Raw genomic sequence first — 20,982 nt, forward strand, 5'->3', positions numbered from 1 at the left:
CTGTCAAAATGCTAGGGGCACTGGTTTATGTAGGGTCAACTAAGTCGGGGGGGGGGGGGGGGGGGATTGGGGATGTTTATTTTTATTTATTAGTTTTTTTCATAAATAAATACAATCATGTGTGCTTACGGACTGTATCCCTGCAGACTGTATTGATCTATATTGATATATATTGTGATATATATTATATTGTGATATATATTGTGGTTTTTTACGTTGATTTAATAATAAAAAATAAAAAATAAAAAATAAAAAAAAATATATATATATATATTTTTTTTAATTTTTTTTTTTTTTTTATTTATTTATTATTTTTTTTCTTGTGCGGCCCGGCACCAATCGGTCCACGGACTGGTACCGGGCCGCAGCCTGGTGGTTGGGGACCACGGAACTAAGTGACAAAAAGCATTGCGACGCACTATAATTATCATGACGATGGACGAACAAACAGTTAAATATAACATACGATAATTCGACCCATTAAATACATTAATTTTAGCAAACAAAAACAGGATGACAATAAAAAGAAAGTCTAAGTCTAAGTCGAAGGATACTTCCTACACTTGCATGCCCCTTTTCAGCCAAGTGGGGGTGCTGTTTTGCCTGGTAGTTTTAATGCTGCAGGTGGTCCAAGGCAACGTCAAATCGTGTGTATACGCTAATGTTCTTAAAAAAAAAAAAAAAAAAAAAAAAAAAAATCTTACGCTTCCTGTTCTATGATTTGTCATTTCCAATCTGGCAACACTGATAACGTTAAAAGTAAAAGTTAAAGTCCTAACAATAGTCACACACACACTAGGTGTGGTGAACTTATCCTCTGCATTTGACCCATCCCCTTGTTCCACCCCCTAGGAGGTGAGGGGAGCAGTGAGCAGCAGTGATGGCCATGCCCAGGATTCATTTTGGTGATTTAACCCCCAATTCCAACCTTTTATTCTGAGTGCCAAGCAGGGAGGCAATGAGACCCATTTTTATAGTCTTTGGTATGACTCGACCGAGTTTGAACTCACGACCCTTCAGTCTCAGGGTGGACACTCGAACCACAAGGCCACCTGTTATTATGTTATTATTTGTTTCGAAATGCATAGGGTACAATAACAATATGGGACTTCACATATTTACAATTTATCACTACGACATTACCGACAAGGAGTAGGAAGAAGCAGAGTTTATTAAATCTTCCATCTTCGTAGTTTTACATCCTCACTGAGTGGCTTCATATTCGCTCTTTTCAGCAGTTCTTCAGTACTGATGTGATCTTGCCAGCAGACTTTGAGTATTCTTCGTAAGCATTCGTTATGGAATAAGTCAACCGCTCTGTAATCCCCTCTGTTCATTTTCCACGTTTCACACTTGTATGGTAACACTGCTACTACTAGTGTCTTGTACAGTTTTAGTTTTGTTCTTCTTGTGATGCTGTTGGAGCGCCAGATCTTTCCAAGTCTGATGAATGTGCCTCTCGCTTTCAAAAGTCTATTCTTCAAGCATATTTAAGGCTTTTTTTATTGACATCCTCCTAGCAACTGATTGGGGTGAACATATAATCCTGTACTGGACTTGATCCAACAGCAGTGAATACAGTGTTTAGTTGGCTTCTTACAGATATATGACCTGTATGGCACTGCTTCAAGTCCTTTTTCTATTTTAATCTGACAGGTTTGAAATCCCCTGGTGCTCCTCTGTTAAGCGGGGGTCCCACAGGGCTCAATATTAGGACCACTTCTTTTGTCCCTTTACTGCAGACCTGGGGAAATTAAGGCCCGCCGGTCATTCCCAAATACTTTTTTTTGGGCTCTTAAGATAGAAAGTGTAGCTGTCAGTATAATGTGCTGGGATGTTTTCTAATGACCGTAAATCTTCAACTATACAAAGTATTTCAATGGTTGGAATCTGCGCTTTTGCATGATATACCAGTTACTATGGTGATCTAATTAGTGACTATGGTAATCTTATTAGTTACTATGGTAATCTAATTAGTTACTATGATAATCTTATTAGTTACTATGGTCATCTAATTAGTTACTATGGTAATCTACATCACAGCAGCTCAGACGAGGCATTGAGCAGTGTGGGTGGGAAACGTTTCCACAGACTGCTGAAGGAGATTTTCACAACAAATTTCTAAAGCTTAGTGATGTCTCAGATATATCAGATTGTAGGTGTGTTTATTTTGTACCTTTCGCGTTCATATTTTGTTGAATTTTTGTCGCGTTGCACTCGGTTGTAAAATATGTCGATCGAAACGGGATGTGACTTTCATATTTTGTCAATATTCAGTGTTTTATCATTCTTAGAACAAGTTAAAATTCCATTACGTTTTTAAGGCGGTCTGTCATAACGTTTTTAGCATTCAATCAGACATTATTGTGAGGTTCTGTATTAGTGTTCCTAAAAATAGATATACCGGCCCCCAGACATTTTTTTTTCTTTAAATGTGGCCCCCGAGTCAAAATAATTGCCCAGGCCTGCTTTACTGGGTTCAACCCTGAGAAGGCTATATCTCCTTCCACGTCTATTTAAAGAAGAAACATGCCTCTTCATGCAACCACTTCTTAAATTGTGGATGGCTGTACATTTTCAAACTTCAATGAGTGATTGTTTTTGGACCCATGAGCTCCTGTGAGTCACCCCCTGTTGATCACAGTGCATGTGGAGCCCACAGTCACTAACCTGACTTTTTGCCTGGATAGGGATTTTAAACTGGTACGCCATCCATGGCAGCTGGCAAAGGTTAAAACTTTTATTTTTGCAGCAGCATCATTTTGGGACAGTAATCCATGCCTTCATTACATCTGTCCATCCATCCAATTTCAATTTATTTTGGACTGAGACAGTGGTCCCTCACCTGTCCAAAATGCTGCAGCACAACTTTTAACTAGCCTAAGTAAGAGAACACAACTCCTTTTTTAATCTCATTTTATTAGCTGCCTGTGCCTTTTAGAGTTCACTTGAAAATAATTTTATGTATTTTTAAATCTTTTCATGCTCCTGCTCCACCTTTACGCCCCTGTTTGGTCACTCATTTGATTGTATCATGACTCACTGTTACATTTTTATCATTATTCATCCAACTACTTCAATTATTCACAAGTGTTTTTCACTTTTGCTCATACAAACAATATTTTTTATGTGTTTTTGCTGTATACTTTCTTTTAGTTCGGGGGTCAGCAGCAACCCACGGCTCTTTAGCACCGCCCTAGTGGCTGACTGGACCTCTTTGTGTGAAAATGGAAAAAATATATTTTATATTTGTTTATATATATATTTGTTTTAATATATTTTCCGTAGGAGAACAAGCATGACTCAAAGCTTCCTAATATTTTTGAAATCTCACTATTTATGTTATTTGTGCTTCTCTGATGAGAGTATTTGGCAACACCCTATTGTCCTACTAAGTTCAGCGAACCTTGAACTCATTGTAGTTTGTTTACATGTACAACTTTCTACGATGCTGCCACAGAAAGACGTGTTTTATGCCACTCCTTCTTTGTCTCATTTTGTCCACCAAACGGTTTATGCTGTGCGTGAATACACAAAAGTGAGCTTTGTTAATTTTATTGATTTGCTGGAGTGCTTATGAGGCATATGTGGTCAATCCATGACTGCAAGCTAATCGGTGCTAACATACTAAATAGGCTAGCTGTATGTACATATTGCATCATTATGCCTCATTTGTAGGTATATTTGAGCTCGTTTAATTTCCTTTACTTATGTCCTCTGTGTATTTAATTTACATGTGCATGTCTCATGACACATTATCTGTATGTAATATTGGCTGCATTTCTCATAGTTGTTTGTGTGCCGGGTTGTTCCAGACTACAGCAAACGTTACCCAGCTTGCAAAGATTGTAATAAATCCACTAGAAGAAGACAGTCTGCCGTTTCCTTTAACTTGGACACACGTCTGTACCGTTGACCATTCTGAGCCAGTAATTTTCAGAACTTATCACATCCTCTGAGAAGCCTCTATTTTACTAATGATTTCCAATATTGCAAAAATGATAAATGATAAATGGGTTGTACTTGTATAGCGCTTTTCTCCTTCAAGGTACTCAAAGCGCTTTGACACTACTTCCACATTTACCCATTCACACACACATTCACACACTGATGGAGGGAGCTGCCATGCAAGGCGCTAACCAGCACCCATCAGGAGCAAGGGTGAAGTGTCTTGCTCAAGGACACAACGGACGTGACGAGGTTGGTACTAGGTGGGGATTGAACCAGGGAGCCTCAGGTTGCGCACGGCCACTCTCAACAAATATTTGCGTCAGCCTTTGATAGTAGGCTAATATAGCTAATCTAGACATTTACATCATGTGTTGCCTTCATTATAACACTTATATGAGGCTTTTGATTTTTTGCAGCTCCAGACAGATTTTTTTAATGTATTTTTGGTCCAATATGGCGATTTCAACATTTTGGGTTTCGGAACCCTGCTTTAGTTTTCCATATTTGGGTTTATAGCCCTTTGTTTTAATCTGTGGTTGTTGTATATTGCTTTATAAATAAAGTTGGTATGATAAAGTATAATGTTTGAATTGAACACTTATAAAATATACTAAGATTTGACGTAAATACTCTGTTATACATTTTGAGGGTAATCTCTGGATAGACAGGAGGAATCACTGCAGAAGGTTTGTTTCCTGTTTACTTCAATGCACTTCACAAGTGTACATACATATGAAGTGTTACAGCACAGCGCCCTCTTGTGGTATGACTGCTCAACATATAGATAAATAACACTGCGCTATCTAGCTAGCTATCTGTTGGAAGACACTATCATAAAGCTGGACAAGTCTCTGTTTAATACGTTAAATACACAACTAATGTTTTGAGGACAAGATACCGACAAAAAGAGAGCAAAATTGTTTAAAAAAAGTGAGATAGCAATACTACTGACATATAACCACATGTAGCTCAGACAAAAACTATCTCCGGACTTCCCCAAATGTTCCTTTTTAAAAGAAAAACAATTCATTACGGTAAATCAAAAAATACAGGACAAAGCGTGTTTCTTCACGGCTCAATACAAAATTCACTACCATGAATTGATTAATGTGGACCCCAATTTAAACAAGTTGGAGAACTTATTCGGGTGTTACCATTCAATTGTACGGAATTTGTACTGTACTGTGCAATCTACTAATAAAAGTTTCAATCAAGCAATCAAAACACCTATTTTTGTTTCAAAATAGGGGATGATTCCGTGTTTCAACAGACGCTTGGCAACATTTGCTGTCCCTGTCACATAAACACGCAAAGTAGCCAAGATGGCGGCATCAATTAGCGCCTTTTAAGAAAGCTAATGTTTGTTTTAACCGTTATTTATAAATTTCAACATTTACAAACGGTCGAGAAACAATAATCAAAACAAGTACAAAAAAGTACAACACAGTACAAAAACAGTACAAAATAGCGCCAGGGGGTTGTAAAAACAAACAAACATATATATATATATATATATATATATATATATATATATATACATACATATATATATATACATATATATATATATATATACACACACATATGTATATACATATACATATATATATATATATATATATATATATATATATATATATATATATATATATGTGTGTGGGGCTGCATAGCTCGGTTGGTAGAGTGGCCGTGCCAGCAGGTTCGATTCCCGCTTGTGCCATCCTAGTTACTGCCGTTGTGTCCTTGGGCAAGACACTTTACCCACCTGCTCCCAGTGCCACCCACAGTGGTTTAAATGTAACTTAGATATTGGGTGTCACTATGTAAAGCGCTTTGAGTCACTTGAGAAAAGCGCTATATAAATACAATTCACTAATTCACAAATATATACACATATATACATATAGTGTATACATATATATATATATATTTTTTATAGCGAAGAAGAAACATCCACCGGGTGTCTGTCATTAGCTGATGTCCACCTGATGTCATTAAATACGTTTTTTTGAAAAATCAAATGACTGTCTCACATATGTTTTCACTGGAAACAAAACAATGTCCATACTGAATTTCCACTGTGACCATAGTTTTTTTCTACATTATGCTAAGCCATCCATTTACCACCGCTTGTCCCTTTTGGAAGCGCTTCTTCTGGCCAAATTGAAGTCTCTCAGTAACTGTGTCACTGCTAAAGATTTAGTTCAGAGTATAAAGGATTTCAAACAAGAAGTCTATTTTCAACTATGTTTTGTATGCATATTCACCTAATTTATACCGCTTGTCCCTTTAGTGTGTGAATATTGTCTATTGCCGCGACTTGTCCAGGGTGTACATCGCCTTCCGCCCGAATGCAGCTGGGATAGGCTCCAGCACCCACGATATGTAAACGATAATCAGTGCTGCAACTACACCTTAGAACCGCTAGAGAGCAGCAGCGCTGTGCTCTTGATCGTTCCTCCAGCAGGAAAGTACATGTCACCGCTGAGGTTGCTCAGCCACAAATCTCAAAAGGTTACGGATGGATTTTGATGTAACTCTCAGGATTTTTTTTTTTTTTTTTTAGAAAAGGAACGAGTGATTGGAATTGAGGGTCAAAGTTTTTTTTTTAAACACTGAATTCATCTGATTAGTTTTTTTTTGTTTTAATTTTGTGATTTGAATTTCTTTTACATCATATTAAGCTGAAAGTTTCAATCAGCATAATTTTTTGTAAAAAAAAATTCTGTTCACAAAATTCTAAAACCAGTTACATAGATTTGGTGTAAAAAAAAAGTTTTCGTAATGAAGACAATTAAATTAACCTCATTATCTTGCAGCCTGTTTGGACACAACAGATATATGAAACAAACATGTACAGACATGGCTATTTTATTTATACTTTTAGGTTTTTATGTCAGTTTGTTAGTTTGCAACATATTTAAGAAGTCATATACATACACGCTATATATATATATATATATATATATATATATATATATATATATATATATATATATATATATATACACACACACACACAGGTATACATTTTATATATATACATTGTGGAGAGACGGAGCCGATGAGCCGACAGCGGGCTGAGAGATGGTAGTCCTGACCAAGATGGCGGCCAGGAGGTGGGGCACGCCTGGAGCGACACTGCAGCCATCAGCGTCAGGTGCGTACACCACACACCTGCGCTCAATCATTACATCTTCTGCTGCAGCATAAAAAGGGCGAGGGAGGAGCAATCGTGGCAGAAGTAGGCGAGAAATCCACGGCGAACTAAAACCACAAGTACGACGAGCGAGATGAGCCCCCGCAGCAGACGCAGACGCCGGACACCGAAAGGTGTGCTGCGACCAGCATGAAGAGCCCGCACGCTGGAAATAACATGTTTGTTGAAAGAATAAACATAAGTCAAACCTGCTACAACATGTCATGTACCGAGTGTCACTGTAACCCACACCAGGACGGCAGGAGATCTGTCGCAACATATATGTGAATATATATATACACGCACATACATATGTATGTTTATGTGTGTGTATATATATATATATATATATATATATATATATATATATATATATACACACACACATACATACGTATGTTTATGTGTGTATATATATATACGTATATATGTGTACATATATATATGTATGTGTGTATATAAATATTTATAAAGATGGATACACATATCTGGATGTATGTGTGTATATATATATATATATATATATACACACATATATATATATAAATATACACACATATATACATACATGCACATATAAATGTAATATATATATATATATACACACATACATATATACACACACATATATATATATATATATATACACACAGACACATGTATATACACACTTACATACATATAAATATATACACACATATATACATACATGCACATATAAATGTAATATATATATATATATACACACATATATATATATATATATATATACACACACACACACACATGTATATAAACACATACATACATATAAATACACACACATATATACACTTACATACATATAAATATATACACACATATATACATACATGCACATATAAATGTAATATATATATATATATATATATATATATATATATATATATACACACACACACACACACACACGTATACAAACACATACATACATATAAATACACACATATAAATACACTTACATACATATAAATATATATACACATATACATATATATACATACATATGCATATATATCTATACATATATACATACATACATTTTTACTATTGAGTACCTTTCCGTTTCTTCGATATTTGTTCATTATTTAATTAAGGTATCGTTTATATCGTGCACAATGTTTCTGACCTTATATTATTAAATAAGCTTTCTAAAAAAATGTAATTTCCTATTACACATTCCCCCCCCTTTTTTTGTATGAGAAAATTGCTAAGATGGTACATGTTCAGCACAGCAATGAATGGTCAAAATGGAGAAGCAGTAGAACTAAATAAGATATGCTTCTTCCTACTCCTTTTAGTGTAAATATAACTTTGTAAAGCATGTCCATAATGAACAACAAACACTATTTATGAGGCCCAAATGAGACATCAGAATGGACGGAAAGGAAGCAGCTGGGTGTCTTTATTCTGTGTTGCAGGTCAGCATTCAAGTTACACGAGACACGCACTGGGAAGCGACAGAAGCCTCAACATTTACAGTACAAGTGAAGTATAAGAACAAAAAATAAAGTTTTATGGCAATCTTTTTTGAAAGTTTATACTCATAATGATATTGCTTTTAAAACACAGCCTTAATCCAACATCATTGCGTCATCATCACCTTTCACTGCATTGAAATATCACATATGACTTGAGCCACGTTATTGCTAACATCAAACCTAGCTGACATTGGAGCTGGAAGTTGTCTTCAAGAAAAGTACAAATTTGTACCTAAAAAACCCAACCCTAAACAGTCTTGAGTTATTTGAGGGGACACTGCCTGGAGGAGGGGGGTCATGCACTGGGGGTGGGCGGGGCTTAGCTAGGCCTTCCCGCCAAAAGAGGGGACGCTTTAGGAGCGCTCCTTCTCACATGCGTTCTCACATCAGCCACAATCCTAGTTTAGATGCGCTTCAAGCCAGACTACACACGATGGGGGAGAAGACAGGAACATGCCGTTACCGATCCACCTGGGGTCAAAGGTCATTCATGTGTAAACAAATTAATTTACCACAAAGCATCCACCCTGATATTCTTTTCTTCTTCTGTGTTACATAAGGTCTTTTCATTCTTCGCCTCCTCTCACTGCCTCCCCACCTCCATGTTCCAGCCATTCATCGCTCTGCGCCAGAGGCTGAGCCAGCGCCCTGTCACATTACCCTGCTGCTGAGTGAATTACTCGGCCTCCATTAGGCTAACGAGAAAGGAGAGAGAGGAGCGTTGGATGAAGGACAGTGTGAGGATGGAGCGAGTCAGGAAGGATGCTGATTAGAGGTGAAGGAAGGGGACGCGAGGACAGCGCGGCTGTGGGCAACTGGATGGTGGAGGAGGTCCAACGCACGTAAAAAAAAAACTAAATGGCAAATACGTGCGTTAGATGATCAGGGACTTGGATTTGAAGGACTTTGTCACAAAAAGAAGCAAGATGGCCACCACAAGGACAGCAAAGTGGACTAAAGTGCTTACAGGAGCGAAGGGGCGTCAAAGTGGACCATTCCACCGAAAAGAAAACCCTGATATGTTAACATAAACATAAAGCGGCAGTGTCACCACAAAACAAACACACACACACACAAACACACATATATTTCTATATAAATAGTCTTAAATAATAAAAAAAAAAATCCTAAAAAATAAATAGGGCGTTGGTTTTGTCAGGAATAAAATGGAGGGCGGCTATGGAGGAAATGCGCTCGTCTCGCCTGTCATGTCCCCTGCCAACCACCCCGCACCATCCAACCCCCCACCCGACGTGGGAGCTTTCAGAGGTCGGTGCAGCGGTCTTGTTTGCTGTAGTGGTCGAACTGGCTCTTCCAGTGCATCATGTAGGAGGACCAGCGGTGGAACTCCACCTTCCACTGGCGTTCGGCTTCGTCGATGTTGTCTGTAGGCGCAAAAGTCACACAATGGACTTTTTAATAATCTTATAATCAGTGCCAAATGCGGGAAAATTTAACTTTTGAAAAAAGAGGCATTAAAACCATAATTGTGGGCTTTTCATGATGTTATGAAGGGAAAAACATCCATGGTCATGGACACATGTTACCACTGTACACTCCTTGATGTCACCTCCTTGTGAATAATAGTGCCTCACTTTGGATAAGGGCAGAGTTACAATGTATATCTAAAAAGTGCAGTCATCTGCACAATACTGCTTTTTGTAGCCCCACAGTGTCGCAGACACATGTTGACAAACACAGCTTATTAACATTAAAGCAGCAGATGCACAAAACCTCCTCTGTGAGCTGCTACCTTTTTTAAACATGTCCTGTTCAGACACTCAGGCAAATCATATTGTTGATCTAATCCAATGGTTCCCAAACTTTTGCAGGCTGGCGGCCCCTTGGCTCCCCAGTGAATTCCTAGCCCCCCGCACCCCCCCACAGACACATATGGAAACAAACACCTCTTTCTTGATATTTGGTATGCTGCAATTTGAAAAGAGAAAGGTTAAACACAAATGTGTATTTCACAAATAAAACCCAATTTAGTAAACCAATTTATTTTTTAGCAGTTTTAACTGTTTCAGCAACATAGAATGGTAAATAAACATTCCACCAGTAACCTTCATTGTCTCACACGTAATATTAATGGGATGGACAACATCAGGCTGGAACTCACTAAGAAGAAGTCGTAGATCCCCGCGGCCAGTAATTTTCAGTCGGTTTCTTTGCTTGGAAAGAAGCAAGGCGACTGCACTGAAGCCCCGTTCTACTAAATATGATGTTGGGAAGTCAATAAAGTACATCTTGACCTTGTTCCACAGCACTTGATAGCAGTCAGAGATTTTTTTTTGTAACCAAAAATCTTGATATGACTTTTTGAAAATTCTGAACATTACAAGCTTGAAATTACAAACCTGAGCTTTTGCTTTTGTAGTCTATGCTGTCGGATCTGACTGGGCCAGAGCGGCGTGTGGTAACCGGACCCTGATGCGTCGTCCACTGACTCGTCCTGCTGCACGTGTTGTGTACAAATCGTCAAACAAACGTTCGAACTTCTGACTTCGACTTCGGACTGCCGCCCCCCTACCGCCCCCTTCTTCCTCACCGCCCCCCCAGATCTTTCCACCGCCCCCAGGGGGGCGGTACCGCCCACTTTGGGAACCACTGATCTAATCCATCCATCCATCCATCCATCTTCTTCCGCTTATCCGAGGTCGGGTCACGGGGGCAGCAGCCTAAACAGGGAAGCCCAGACTTCCCTCTCCCCAACCATTTCGTCCAACTCCTCCTGGGGGATACCCAAGGCGTTCCCAGGCCAGCCGGGAGATAAAGTCTTCCCAACGTGTCCTGGGTCTTCCCCGTGGCCTCCTACCGTTCGGATGTGCCCGAAACACCTCCCTAGGGAATCGTTCGTGTGGCATCCAAACCACCTTATCTGGATGTGAAGGAGCAGTGGCTTTAGTTTCAGCTCCTCCCGGATGAAAGAGCTTCTCACCCTATCTCTAAGGGAGAGCCCCGCCACTCGGCGGAGGAAACTCATTTCGGCCGTTTGTACCCGTGATCTTGTCCTTTCGGTCATAACCCAAAGCTCATGACCATAGAACGGAGATCGACCGGTAAATTGAGAGCGTTGCCTTCCGGATCAGCTCCTTCTTCACCACAACGGATCGATACAGTACAACGTCCGCATTACTGAAGACGCCGCACCGATCCGCCGGTCGATCTCACGATCCACTCTTCCCCCACTGGTGAACAAGACTCAGAGGTACTTAAACTGGTGTGTGAGCCGGAGATGGCACTCCACCCTTTTAAAGCGCGAGAACCATGGACTCGGACTTGAAGGTGCTGGTTCACATCCCAATCGCTTCACACTCGGCTGCGAACCAATCCAGTGATCATGGGTGTAAAACTCATTTTAGCTTAGCACGGGCTGGACTATTAAAATCATGGCGTTAAAACTAAAACATAAACACAACTTCAGATTGTTTTGTATGTCTTACTTTGGCCAAAAATAGTACAATAAAAATATAGAAAAAAACACTGGCAGTGGTAAAGTTTAGATCGATGAAGGAAAGAAGAAAGTGAATAAATGTTTATAACTGAATACATTTACATATGCATTGCATTTTTTTTCTTTTGTATTATTTTTTCATAAATTAAGTAACGTTTATGACAACTTTTTTCCAAAACACAATATAGAATGTGAGATATACCAGGATAATGCATACATTTATCATTTGTTTTCAAAACGGTTACACAAAAGTAGGGCCCCCAAAATTTTCTGTGGGACCCCATTTTTATGACTTGATGGGTTCCCTTTTGAAAATTCCTAGTGCCAACACTGATGGAGTATTGGTGTGTGCAAAACAGCAGCAGGTGGTTGTGGCCTGCTGGCTGGTTCTAATACTATTCAAATATCAGCCCGGGGGCCATAGATCATTCATTCTTGGCCTTGACTTTGAAACCCCTGATGTAGATGATTATATCTGCTCTACAGAATTGATTTATAAAAGAGAAGTGTGGGATACTTCTCTTGTTGCCTTATTAGTTTTTGACTTTATTAAATGGATGTATTTAAATTTTGGTGCAGTCTGACCAGAGCATGAAGTGATAGGAAGAAGAAAAAAAAGAAGACCGGGCAATAAATTGTGGGTACAAGAGGGGGATAAGACAGGAAGACAGCCAACAACAGAACAATATCAGCAAACACAATATAAACAAATATAATACCAACATTTCTAACAAGCAACTAATTCATGAAGTAGCACTGCAAATGGAGCAAAAAAAATAACACTATTGATAATGAATAATAATAATCATTACCTCTATGACCAACATTACAATCACTTCAAATGCAACAAAACAAATGTAATTAATATTTGAATTACAAGAGAAAGTAGATAAAGAGGGAGAAGGAGGACAAGCTGAGTATATTAACTTTATCGATTGTTCTAGTAAAACTAGGTTCAGGTTTAGCAGCGTGCCGTGTTTCTACCAAGTTTCCCCCTGAGAGGCCACAAGGAAGACCCAGGACACGTTGGAGAGATTATGGGCGTAATCCAAATACTTTGTCCAAATACCACACACTAGACAGTGTATGCAAAAAATAAATGTACGATAAATGGGCGTGTTGCATGTCATCTACTAACAATGCAAGTGTAATTAAAAAGTGGTCCAGACGGTCCTATTTAAGTAGGGATTTTGTGTGTATACAGGGCTTTTAACACAGACTATCATTTTCTGCACATTCATGTTATGCCCCTTTCCTACATGTGTGCCATGTGTTGAACCAGCAGGAAACTTCTATAATCTGTAACAACTTTTCTGATCCGCAATGTCGACAACACAAACATCTGGGCACTTCCTAACACTTTTCTTTCACTTTCACATTCAGTGCACGAGGCTGTGGATCACATCACCAGCGCATTTGTGCGTCTAGAATGACTAAAACGCAATAAAATATATAATGAAAGACGTCTTTTCAGCCCCTTAAGTCATCCAGCAGCTATGAAATTATAAAATGAAATTGCTGAATTGACAATATGTCTAGTATTTTTACTTCTGACCGTCCAATGAAATGTTGACACACACATATGGAGGAGGGAGGTTTCCCGTCTGTTCGGCTGCCAGTGCAGCGCGAGCACCGACCCTGCAGCCGTGTGTGGAAGTGTCAGTTTGCATGTCTTTTTGACACATGCTAAATAAAACGCCAAATAGGGCTCGCAAAACGATGTTGAATGCTAACATATCACATCTAACAAAATGTATAATAAAATTTGTATTTTCTCCTCCCAGTATTGTGGGCTTTTGATGATCAGCAAATATTTTGCATATTAATGAAGACAGCGACGCAAAATGGATGGCATGCCTTATTCTGCTCACTTAACAGACACAATCCACGTTTAGTAGATCAGCTTTGCGTGTGCTATCAGGTTTGCACGTGTTTTAGTAAATGTGAACCTTTAGTTAATCAGGCCCTTTGCATCCCAGCTGGCTTGGGAAGGCTTTGGGATCGATCCCTCGGGAGGAGCTGGACAAAGCGGCTCGGGAGGGGGACGTCTGGGCTGCTCTACTTAGGCTGCTGCCTCCGCCACCCGACCCTGGTTGAGCGGAAAATGATGGATACGCAAGACTTTGTGCTCCCACGAAGGCTTACTAAAAGTACATTTAAATAAATTCCATCATGGATACACACACTTTCAATACTCTATTACAGCCCCATTGAGCCTTTAAGAAAAATAATTGTTAAAAATTATTATAAATGTGCAACCTTATAATAATTCATAACTTCTTACAACAATGCTGTGTTTGAGAAGTTTTCATATTTTTACCGGTGATGTTGAGGAGGCGTGGCAGGAAGTGGTTCCAGAACGCACACATCTGGTTTCGGAGACCCTTGTGGACCTTCATGGGCTCCGTGTTGATACCCACGTATTTTTTCTCGCTGACGGAGAACTGAGGCCAACGCTTCCTGTTCTCCACGGTGCCATCCACGTTCATGTTGGGGTTGCTGGGCATAGAAAAAGACACACAGGGGGAGGAATAATGTTGAAGCGTCATCTCTCCTATAAAGTACTGCATGAATTGTCCCGTTCAGGATCGCAGGGGGTGCTGGAGCCTATCTCAGCTGCATTCGGGCGGAAGGCGGGCTACACCCTGGACAAGTCGCCAACTCATCGCAGAGCCAACACAGATGGACAAAAAAACGTGTGTTTGTCTTACCTAAGGATTGTGAAGATAGGCAAAATTTGAAAAAAGTGCAGTTCCCCTTTCAGAGAGCACTTTTTATAGAATTTAGAATAAGGTGGCGGAAAACTTGTCATCGACGAGTTGTCGACATAAGCGTGTTCCATTGTATTTCTAGAATGTGTTAAGGGCCAATAGAAAATAAGCTGAGGGAAGCAATCATTCGATACCAAGTTGATAGCAACACATAAGAAATATAGCGATGCCTGCTTTTTTCAGTATTGCCAGTACCAAACACCTTTTGCTCAGTAAGCCTGCATCCTTTGTCACATGAGCACAAAGCAGTCAGCGCAGAAGAAGGCCTGCTGTCTTGAAAAATGAGCCAGTGTTTCTCAAATAGTTATTTATTTATTACAGACTGCCACAAAAGCAGATTTCCGGTTCGTCCTCATTCATAAACAGATTAAAATGAAACTGAGGAGATGTGCACCACAACACACCTCTTTCGCACCTGCTTTGCCAGAATAAAACGTAAAGAGGCTATGTGTTTGCACTCTAATGACTGTCGTTATATTTAGCTACATGAGGTCGCGTTCAAAGTGAAAAAGAGGTCTTGCGTCATGCATTTTTTCGGTAATGTACACAAGCGGTCACTAAAGACGAAGTATCCACCACCACAAGCCCAGGAAATGTGCGTTACCACAGCTGTGGAAGACTTGCAGAAAAACTCCACAACCCAACCTTTTATCACTTCCCTAAATGCTAAGAAGACACAGCTCAGAGACACTTTTACTCCATTTGGCAACATTTTGCCTTCCAGGAGAAATAGATAAACCAGTGGTGTTTAAAGCTTGGTCCAAATGCCATTTGCCGAACAATACTCTTTTTTTAATGGTCTCGTGGCACATTGTAGAAATAAAATAAAAAAAGAAACCAGCAAAAATGGAAAAATAGAGCAAAAAGGTAAAACAATGTAAATAAGCTAAAACGTTAATACTAATTATGAATAACACAAACAGTATATATCTTAGACTTTGCTTAGCCTACTTCAATACAAATGACACGGTGACATAGAGGTGTAACGGTACACAAAAATTTCGGTTCGGTACGTAACTCGGTTTAGAGGTCACGGTTTGGTTCATTTTCGGTACAGTAAGAAAACAAGAAAATATTAATTTTTGGTTATTTATTTACCAAATTTGTAAACACACAGGTTCCATTGCCAGGGTTTATGTGGTCAACATATATAACATAAAAACTAAATAAGATAAGGCTCAGAATGGTTTCTTAACAAAATCTTTCTACAAACCCCGTTTCCATATGAGTTGGGAAATTGTGTCAGATGTAAATATAAACGGAATACAATGATTTGCAAATCCTTTTCAACCCATCTTCAGTTGAATGCACTACAAAGACAAGATATTTTATGTTCAAACTCAAACTTGATTTTTTTTGCAAATAATAATTAACTTAGAATTTCATGGCTGCAACACGTGCCAAAGTAGTTGGGAAAAGACATGTTCACCACTGTGTTACATCACCTTTTCTTTTAACAACACTCAATAAACGTTTGGGAACTGAGGAAACTAATTCTTGAAGCTTTGAAAGTGGAATTCTTCCTCATTCTTGTTTTATGTAGAGCTTTTGTCGTTCAACAGTCCGGGGTCTCCGTTATCGTAATTCACGCTTCATAATGCGCCACACATTTTTGATGGGAGACAGCTCTGGACTGCAGGCGGGCCAGGAAAGTACCTGCACTATTTTACTACGAAACCACGCTGTTGTAACATGTGGCTTGGCATTGTCTTGCTGAAATAAGCAGAGACGTCCATAACGTTGCTTGGATGACAACATATGTTGCTCCAAAACCTGTATGGACCATTCAGCAATAATGGTGCCTTCACAGATGTGTAAGTTATCCATGCCTTGGGCACTAATACACCCCCATACCATCACAGATACTTGCTTTTGAACTTTGCGCCTATAACAATCCGGATGGTTATTTTCCTCTTTGTTCCGGAGGACACCACGTCCACAGTTTCCAAATATAATTTGAAGTGTGGACTTGTCAGACCACAGAACATTTTTCCACTTTGCATCAATCCATCTTAGATGATCTCGGGCCCAGCGAAGCCAGCGGTGTTCCTTGGTGTTGTTGATAAATGGGTTTTGCTTTGCATAGAAGAGTTTTAACTTGCACTTACAGAAGTAGCAACCAACTGTAGTTACTGACAGTGGTTTTATGAAGTGTTCCTGAACCCATGTGGTGATATCCTTTACACACTTATGTCGGTTTATGATGCAGTACCACCCCTCAAAGGTCCGTAATATCATCGCTTACGTGCAGTAGTTTCTCCAGATTTTCTGAACCTTTTGATGATTTTACGGACCGTAAATGGTAAAATCCCTAAATTCCTTGCAATAGCTCATTGAGAAATGTTGTTCTAAAACTGTTTGACAATTTGCTTACGAATTGGTGACCCTCGCCCCATGCTTGTTTGTGAATTACTTAACATTTCATGGAAGCTGCTTTTATACCCAATCATGGCACCCACCTGTTCCCATTTAGCCTGTACACCTGTGGGATGTTCGGAATAAGTGTTTGATGAGAATTTCTCAACTTTATCAGTATTTATTGCCACCTTTCCCAACGTCTGTCACGTGTTGCTGGCATCAAATTTTAAAATTGTATAATTATTTGCAAAAAATATATATTTATCAGTTTGAACATCAAATATGTTGTCTTTGTAGCATATTCAACTGAATATGGGTTGAAAATGACGTGCAAATCATTGAATTCCGTTTATATTTACATCAAACACAATTTCCCAACTCATATGGAAACAGGGTTTGTACAAATAAAGTGCTTTTTTTGATTGATTGATTGATTTGAGACATTTATTTGTAGATTGCACAGTACATATTCCATACAATTGACCACTGAATGCTAACATCCCAATAAGTTTTTCAACTTGTTTAAGTCGGGGTCCACATTAATCAACATTAAACTGCCTCAAATTGTTACTCAGATTAAATAAAATGACAAAACTTTTCTTTTACATATAAAAAGTGCAACATTAAACAGTTTCAAGTCAACTCAGCCTCAGATTAACTTTTCTCCCCCCCACCCCCCCCAATTTGGCAGTAAGAGGATATATGGGATTATTGTTCTTCCACCGTAGAAGTGGGTCAAAATCTATTTTTTTAATGCAAAACAGAAACCCCCCGCGACCCCCGGACGGGACAAGCGGTAGAAAATGGATGGATGGTTTTAAATCTGCTGCTATAAAAACATTTGCTATTGCTTCAGCCCTGACTGACTCACCGAGGAGAGGCTGCTTAAATGCGGTAGTTGGCAGAAGCACACCCTACTGCTGCTCAACAATGTCGGCAAACCTTCGTCCTACATTGTTGTATCGCACCGCACTGCCAAAGTGTTCCCAAACGGGAGATGTTAACGAGGCAGGAGGGTCTTCCAGCTCTGGCTTTTATATGTTGTCCTAGCCCGGTCGCTGCTAACATGCCGTGTGTTGTGCCTCGCTCTGCATTGTTTACACAACGTGTGGTACGCTACCTAATATGTCCGTGTGGAAACTCGTTCGGTACACCTCCGAACCGAACCGAAACCCCCGTACCAAAACGGTTCAATACAAATACACGTACCGTTACACCCCTATGGTGACATTATGCCACCACCATAATGAGAAAATATTGAGAACAATATGTATGTTTGTTTTATATAAATAAAGGCTCCACGCTACAGCTGTCCTTTTTTTATTGCAAACTAATTGACTAAAGCTATTTATGAGCCTATTCTTTGGCATTTCGTGTCTACATACTGGGAAGCTATAGGCCACTGCTGTTTTTTTAAATTTATAGTTACTGCTTGGCAGCTGGTACTGGAATTTTAATTATGTGCAAAAGGAGATGGTGAAGCACAGTGATTTTAAAATACTCAGGAGTTTAAAACTAATTTCAATAAACCAATTAATTTTTTTTAAAAGTACATGAGTTTGTGGTTTCACGGTATCGGATACATATCAAAAATCGTGAACATTCACAGCTACAGGTATCAGTGTCAACTACTGAAATCCTGGTATCGTGACAACCCTTGCTATGGGCCACACTTTAAACCCCCCTGACCTCTGGGAAGAACTGAATGTGATGACTTTGTTAGAACTGACGTCTCACCCGGTCCGGGCAAAGTTGGCCCAATATCTCATCATGCGTCGACTCAGCTTCTCCTCCTCCTGTGTGTAGTTGAATCTCTTCTCCAGGGGAAGACCGAAGACAAACTCAATCTCGTAGCCGTGGATCACACCCATCCACTCCGGCCAAGGCAGGTTGGAAGCTCGGTGGTCAAATAGGTAGAGATAGACTCCTGTTTGGTATGTGAGAGAGCAAGAGAGAAAGATAGAAAGAGAGATTGTTTTTGTTGCCAACCAGCTTAATGTAGCTCTAAATGTGTATGACCTGCGTTGGACTTAAGCGCATTGTGCTGAGCGTAGGAGCGAGCAAACAAGGCCAGAGGGCAGATGACGTTGTGGTCGCCCACGATGTCATCCAAAGCGTCGCGGTTCTTCACGCCGTTGTTCTCGTCCATCCAGTCAGTGTACTGCAGCACCACTGCCTCCAGACCAATGTCGTTAGCGTGCGGCACGCTGAGCTTTACGCCTGGCAAGAAAAGGGACTTGAGCCACAATCCGATATGGGCTGCCAAAGTGCAAATCCTTTCTCTGAAGTTCAACCTTCCAGGAAGTCCTCTCTCGAGATGAGGTTGTCGTTGTCCTTACTGAAGCCCGGAGCGCCATATAGCAGGAAGTATGTGCCCTCGTCCTGGTTGACTCCCAACAGGACCTGAGTGTCTTTGAAATTGCCCGAGTTGAGCATGGCCTCCGGAGTGTCAGGTACGATGTCCCCGTCCACCACGGGGACGAATGAAAAGCGGAAGATGGACGACCACGGCAGGACCTGGAGAAGCAATCAAAGGGGATTTGGCCTGGCAGAGGGCTTCAGCACGTAAATAAGACCTCCCACATTGGTGCATTCTGAGGAGACGGTCAGAAAGCGGCTTGAAGATAGTCTGTAAAACAAAATCTATGCAAAATTTTGGAAAAAGCACCACGATTGCAGGTTATGTAGAATATACAACAAGGAAGTGTTTTTAATCCTTTGGTTTTTGCTTACTTCCTGAGTTTGTAAACAATAACAAAAACAACAAAACATTTTTTAATAATAAAAAATTTCAATCAAACCGTTTATATCAACCGTGTACGGATACTATACTTGATATCGTTATTGTCGATATTTGTATAAATTCGCCCGCCTTTGTTTACGTTCAGGAGCTTTACCTTGTGGTTATCATATCCTCCTATGGTGTGTAGTGTAGCTTGTTTAGCTATTAGATAATATCTGTCTATTACTTGACCGCTTCTATACTATCTACCTCTCTTTGTTTATAATGTAATATTTCTGCTGGATGTACTCTCTATTTAATGCTGCCCTTTTTTTTTTGCTGCAGCTCTTGCATACATATACTTTAATATTGTACATGGTAATTGGGATTTGTTATATATTGTATATATGATATAAAAATATAATATAATATAATGAAATAATACATCAGTATATATTATATACTGTTAATATAATATGTAAATATTACATATGTTATATTTTATATTGCTATTAGGGTACAAATAGTCTACTTTATACCTGCATTACCCTTTCCATCCTTACCCTTTTCATCCTTTGTAACTGAGCTACTGTGTGGAAAATTTTCCCTTGTGTATCAATAAAGTTTGTCTAAGTCTAGGTCTATTCTTAGTCTTCCAGTAATGATACTTGTAAGACACATGATTTAGTTGCTGCCATGGAGGAACATTAAACACGAGCAAGGACGCAACATTGCACTGAGGACGCATTTGTTTGCTTGTTGCTGTCTAATTTGCGGGACACAGCTAGAAATGTGTCATCAACATGCATTATCACATTATAACGATAGTATTAAAAGGTCTATTGTCGTTGATATCATTTATTACGGATACTGTCTAAATAGCGCAACCCTAATTGACATTAACGTGTTAAGTAAATTCAAATGTATTGTAATCCTCCACATCATTTAATTTTTTTGTATCCGGCCCTCAGTTAAAAAGTTTAGTACAACTCAGAAGTAAAAGT

At 39.4% G+C, this 20,982-nt stretch overlaps 1 protein-coding gene across 2 annotated transcripts in view; it reads right to left on the minus strand.

Annotated features, from left to right (window-relative positions):
• Positions 1–8,566: 8,566 nt before the first annotated feature.
• Positions 8,567–20,982, minus strand: part of ache (acetylcholinesterase (Yt blood group)) — a 40,375-nt gene continuing 27,959 nt past the window's right edge. For both annotated transcript variants that reach the window (XM_061912355.1, XM_061912354.1), the window contains 5 exons: positions 19,551–19,773; positions 19,276–19,476; positions 18,994–19,183; positions 14,448–14,626; positions 8,567–10,055 (listed from right to left, as the gene is read on the minus strand). In XM_061912355.1, the coding sequence (XP_061768339.1) occupies positions 9,934–10,055; positions 14,448–14,626; positions 18,994–19,183; positions 19,276–19,476; positions 19,551–19,773 (915 nt within the window). In that variant the 3' untranslated portion in view covers positions 8,567–9,933. The remainder of the gene's footprint in view (positions 10,056–14,447; positions 14,627–18,993; positions 19,184–19,275; positions 19,477–19,550; positions 19,774–20,982) is intronic.

Source organism: Nerophis ophidion, linkage group LG10 (genome assembly GCF_033978795.1).
Source record: "Nerophis ophidion isolate RoL-2023_Sa linkage group LG10, RoL_Noph_v1.0, whole genome shotgun sequence".
NCBI lineage: Eukaryota > Metazoa > Chordata > Actinopteri > Syngnathiformes > Syngnathidae > Nerophis > Nerophis ophidion.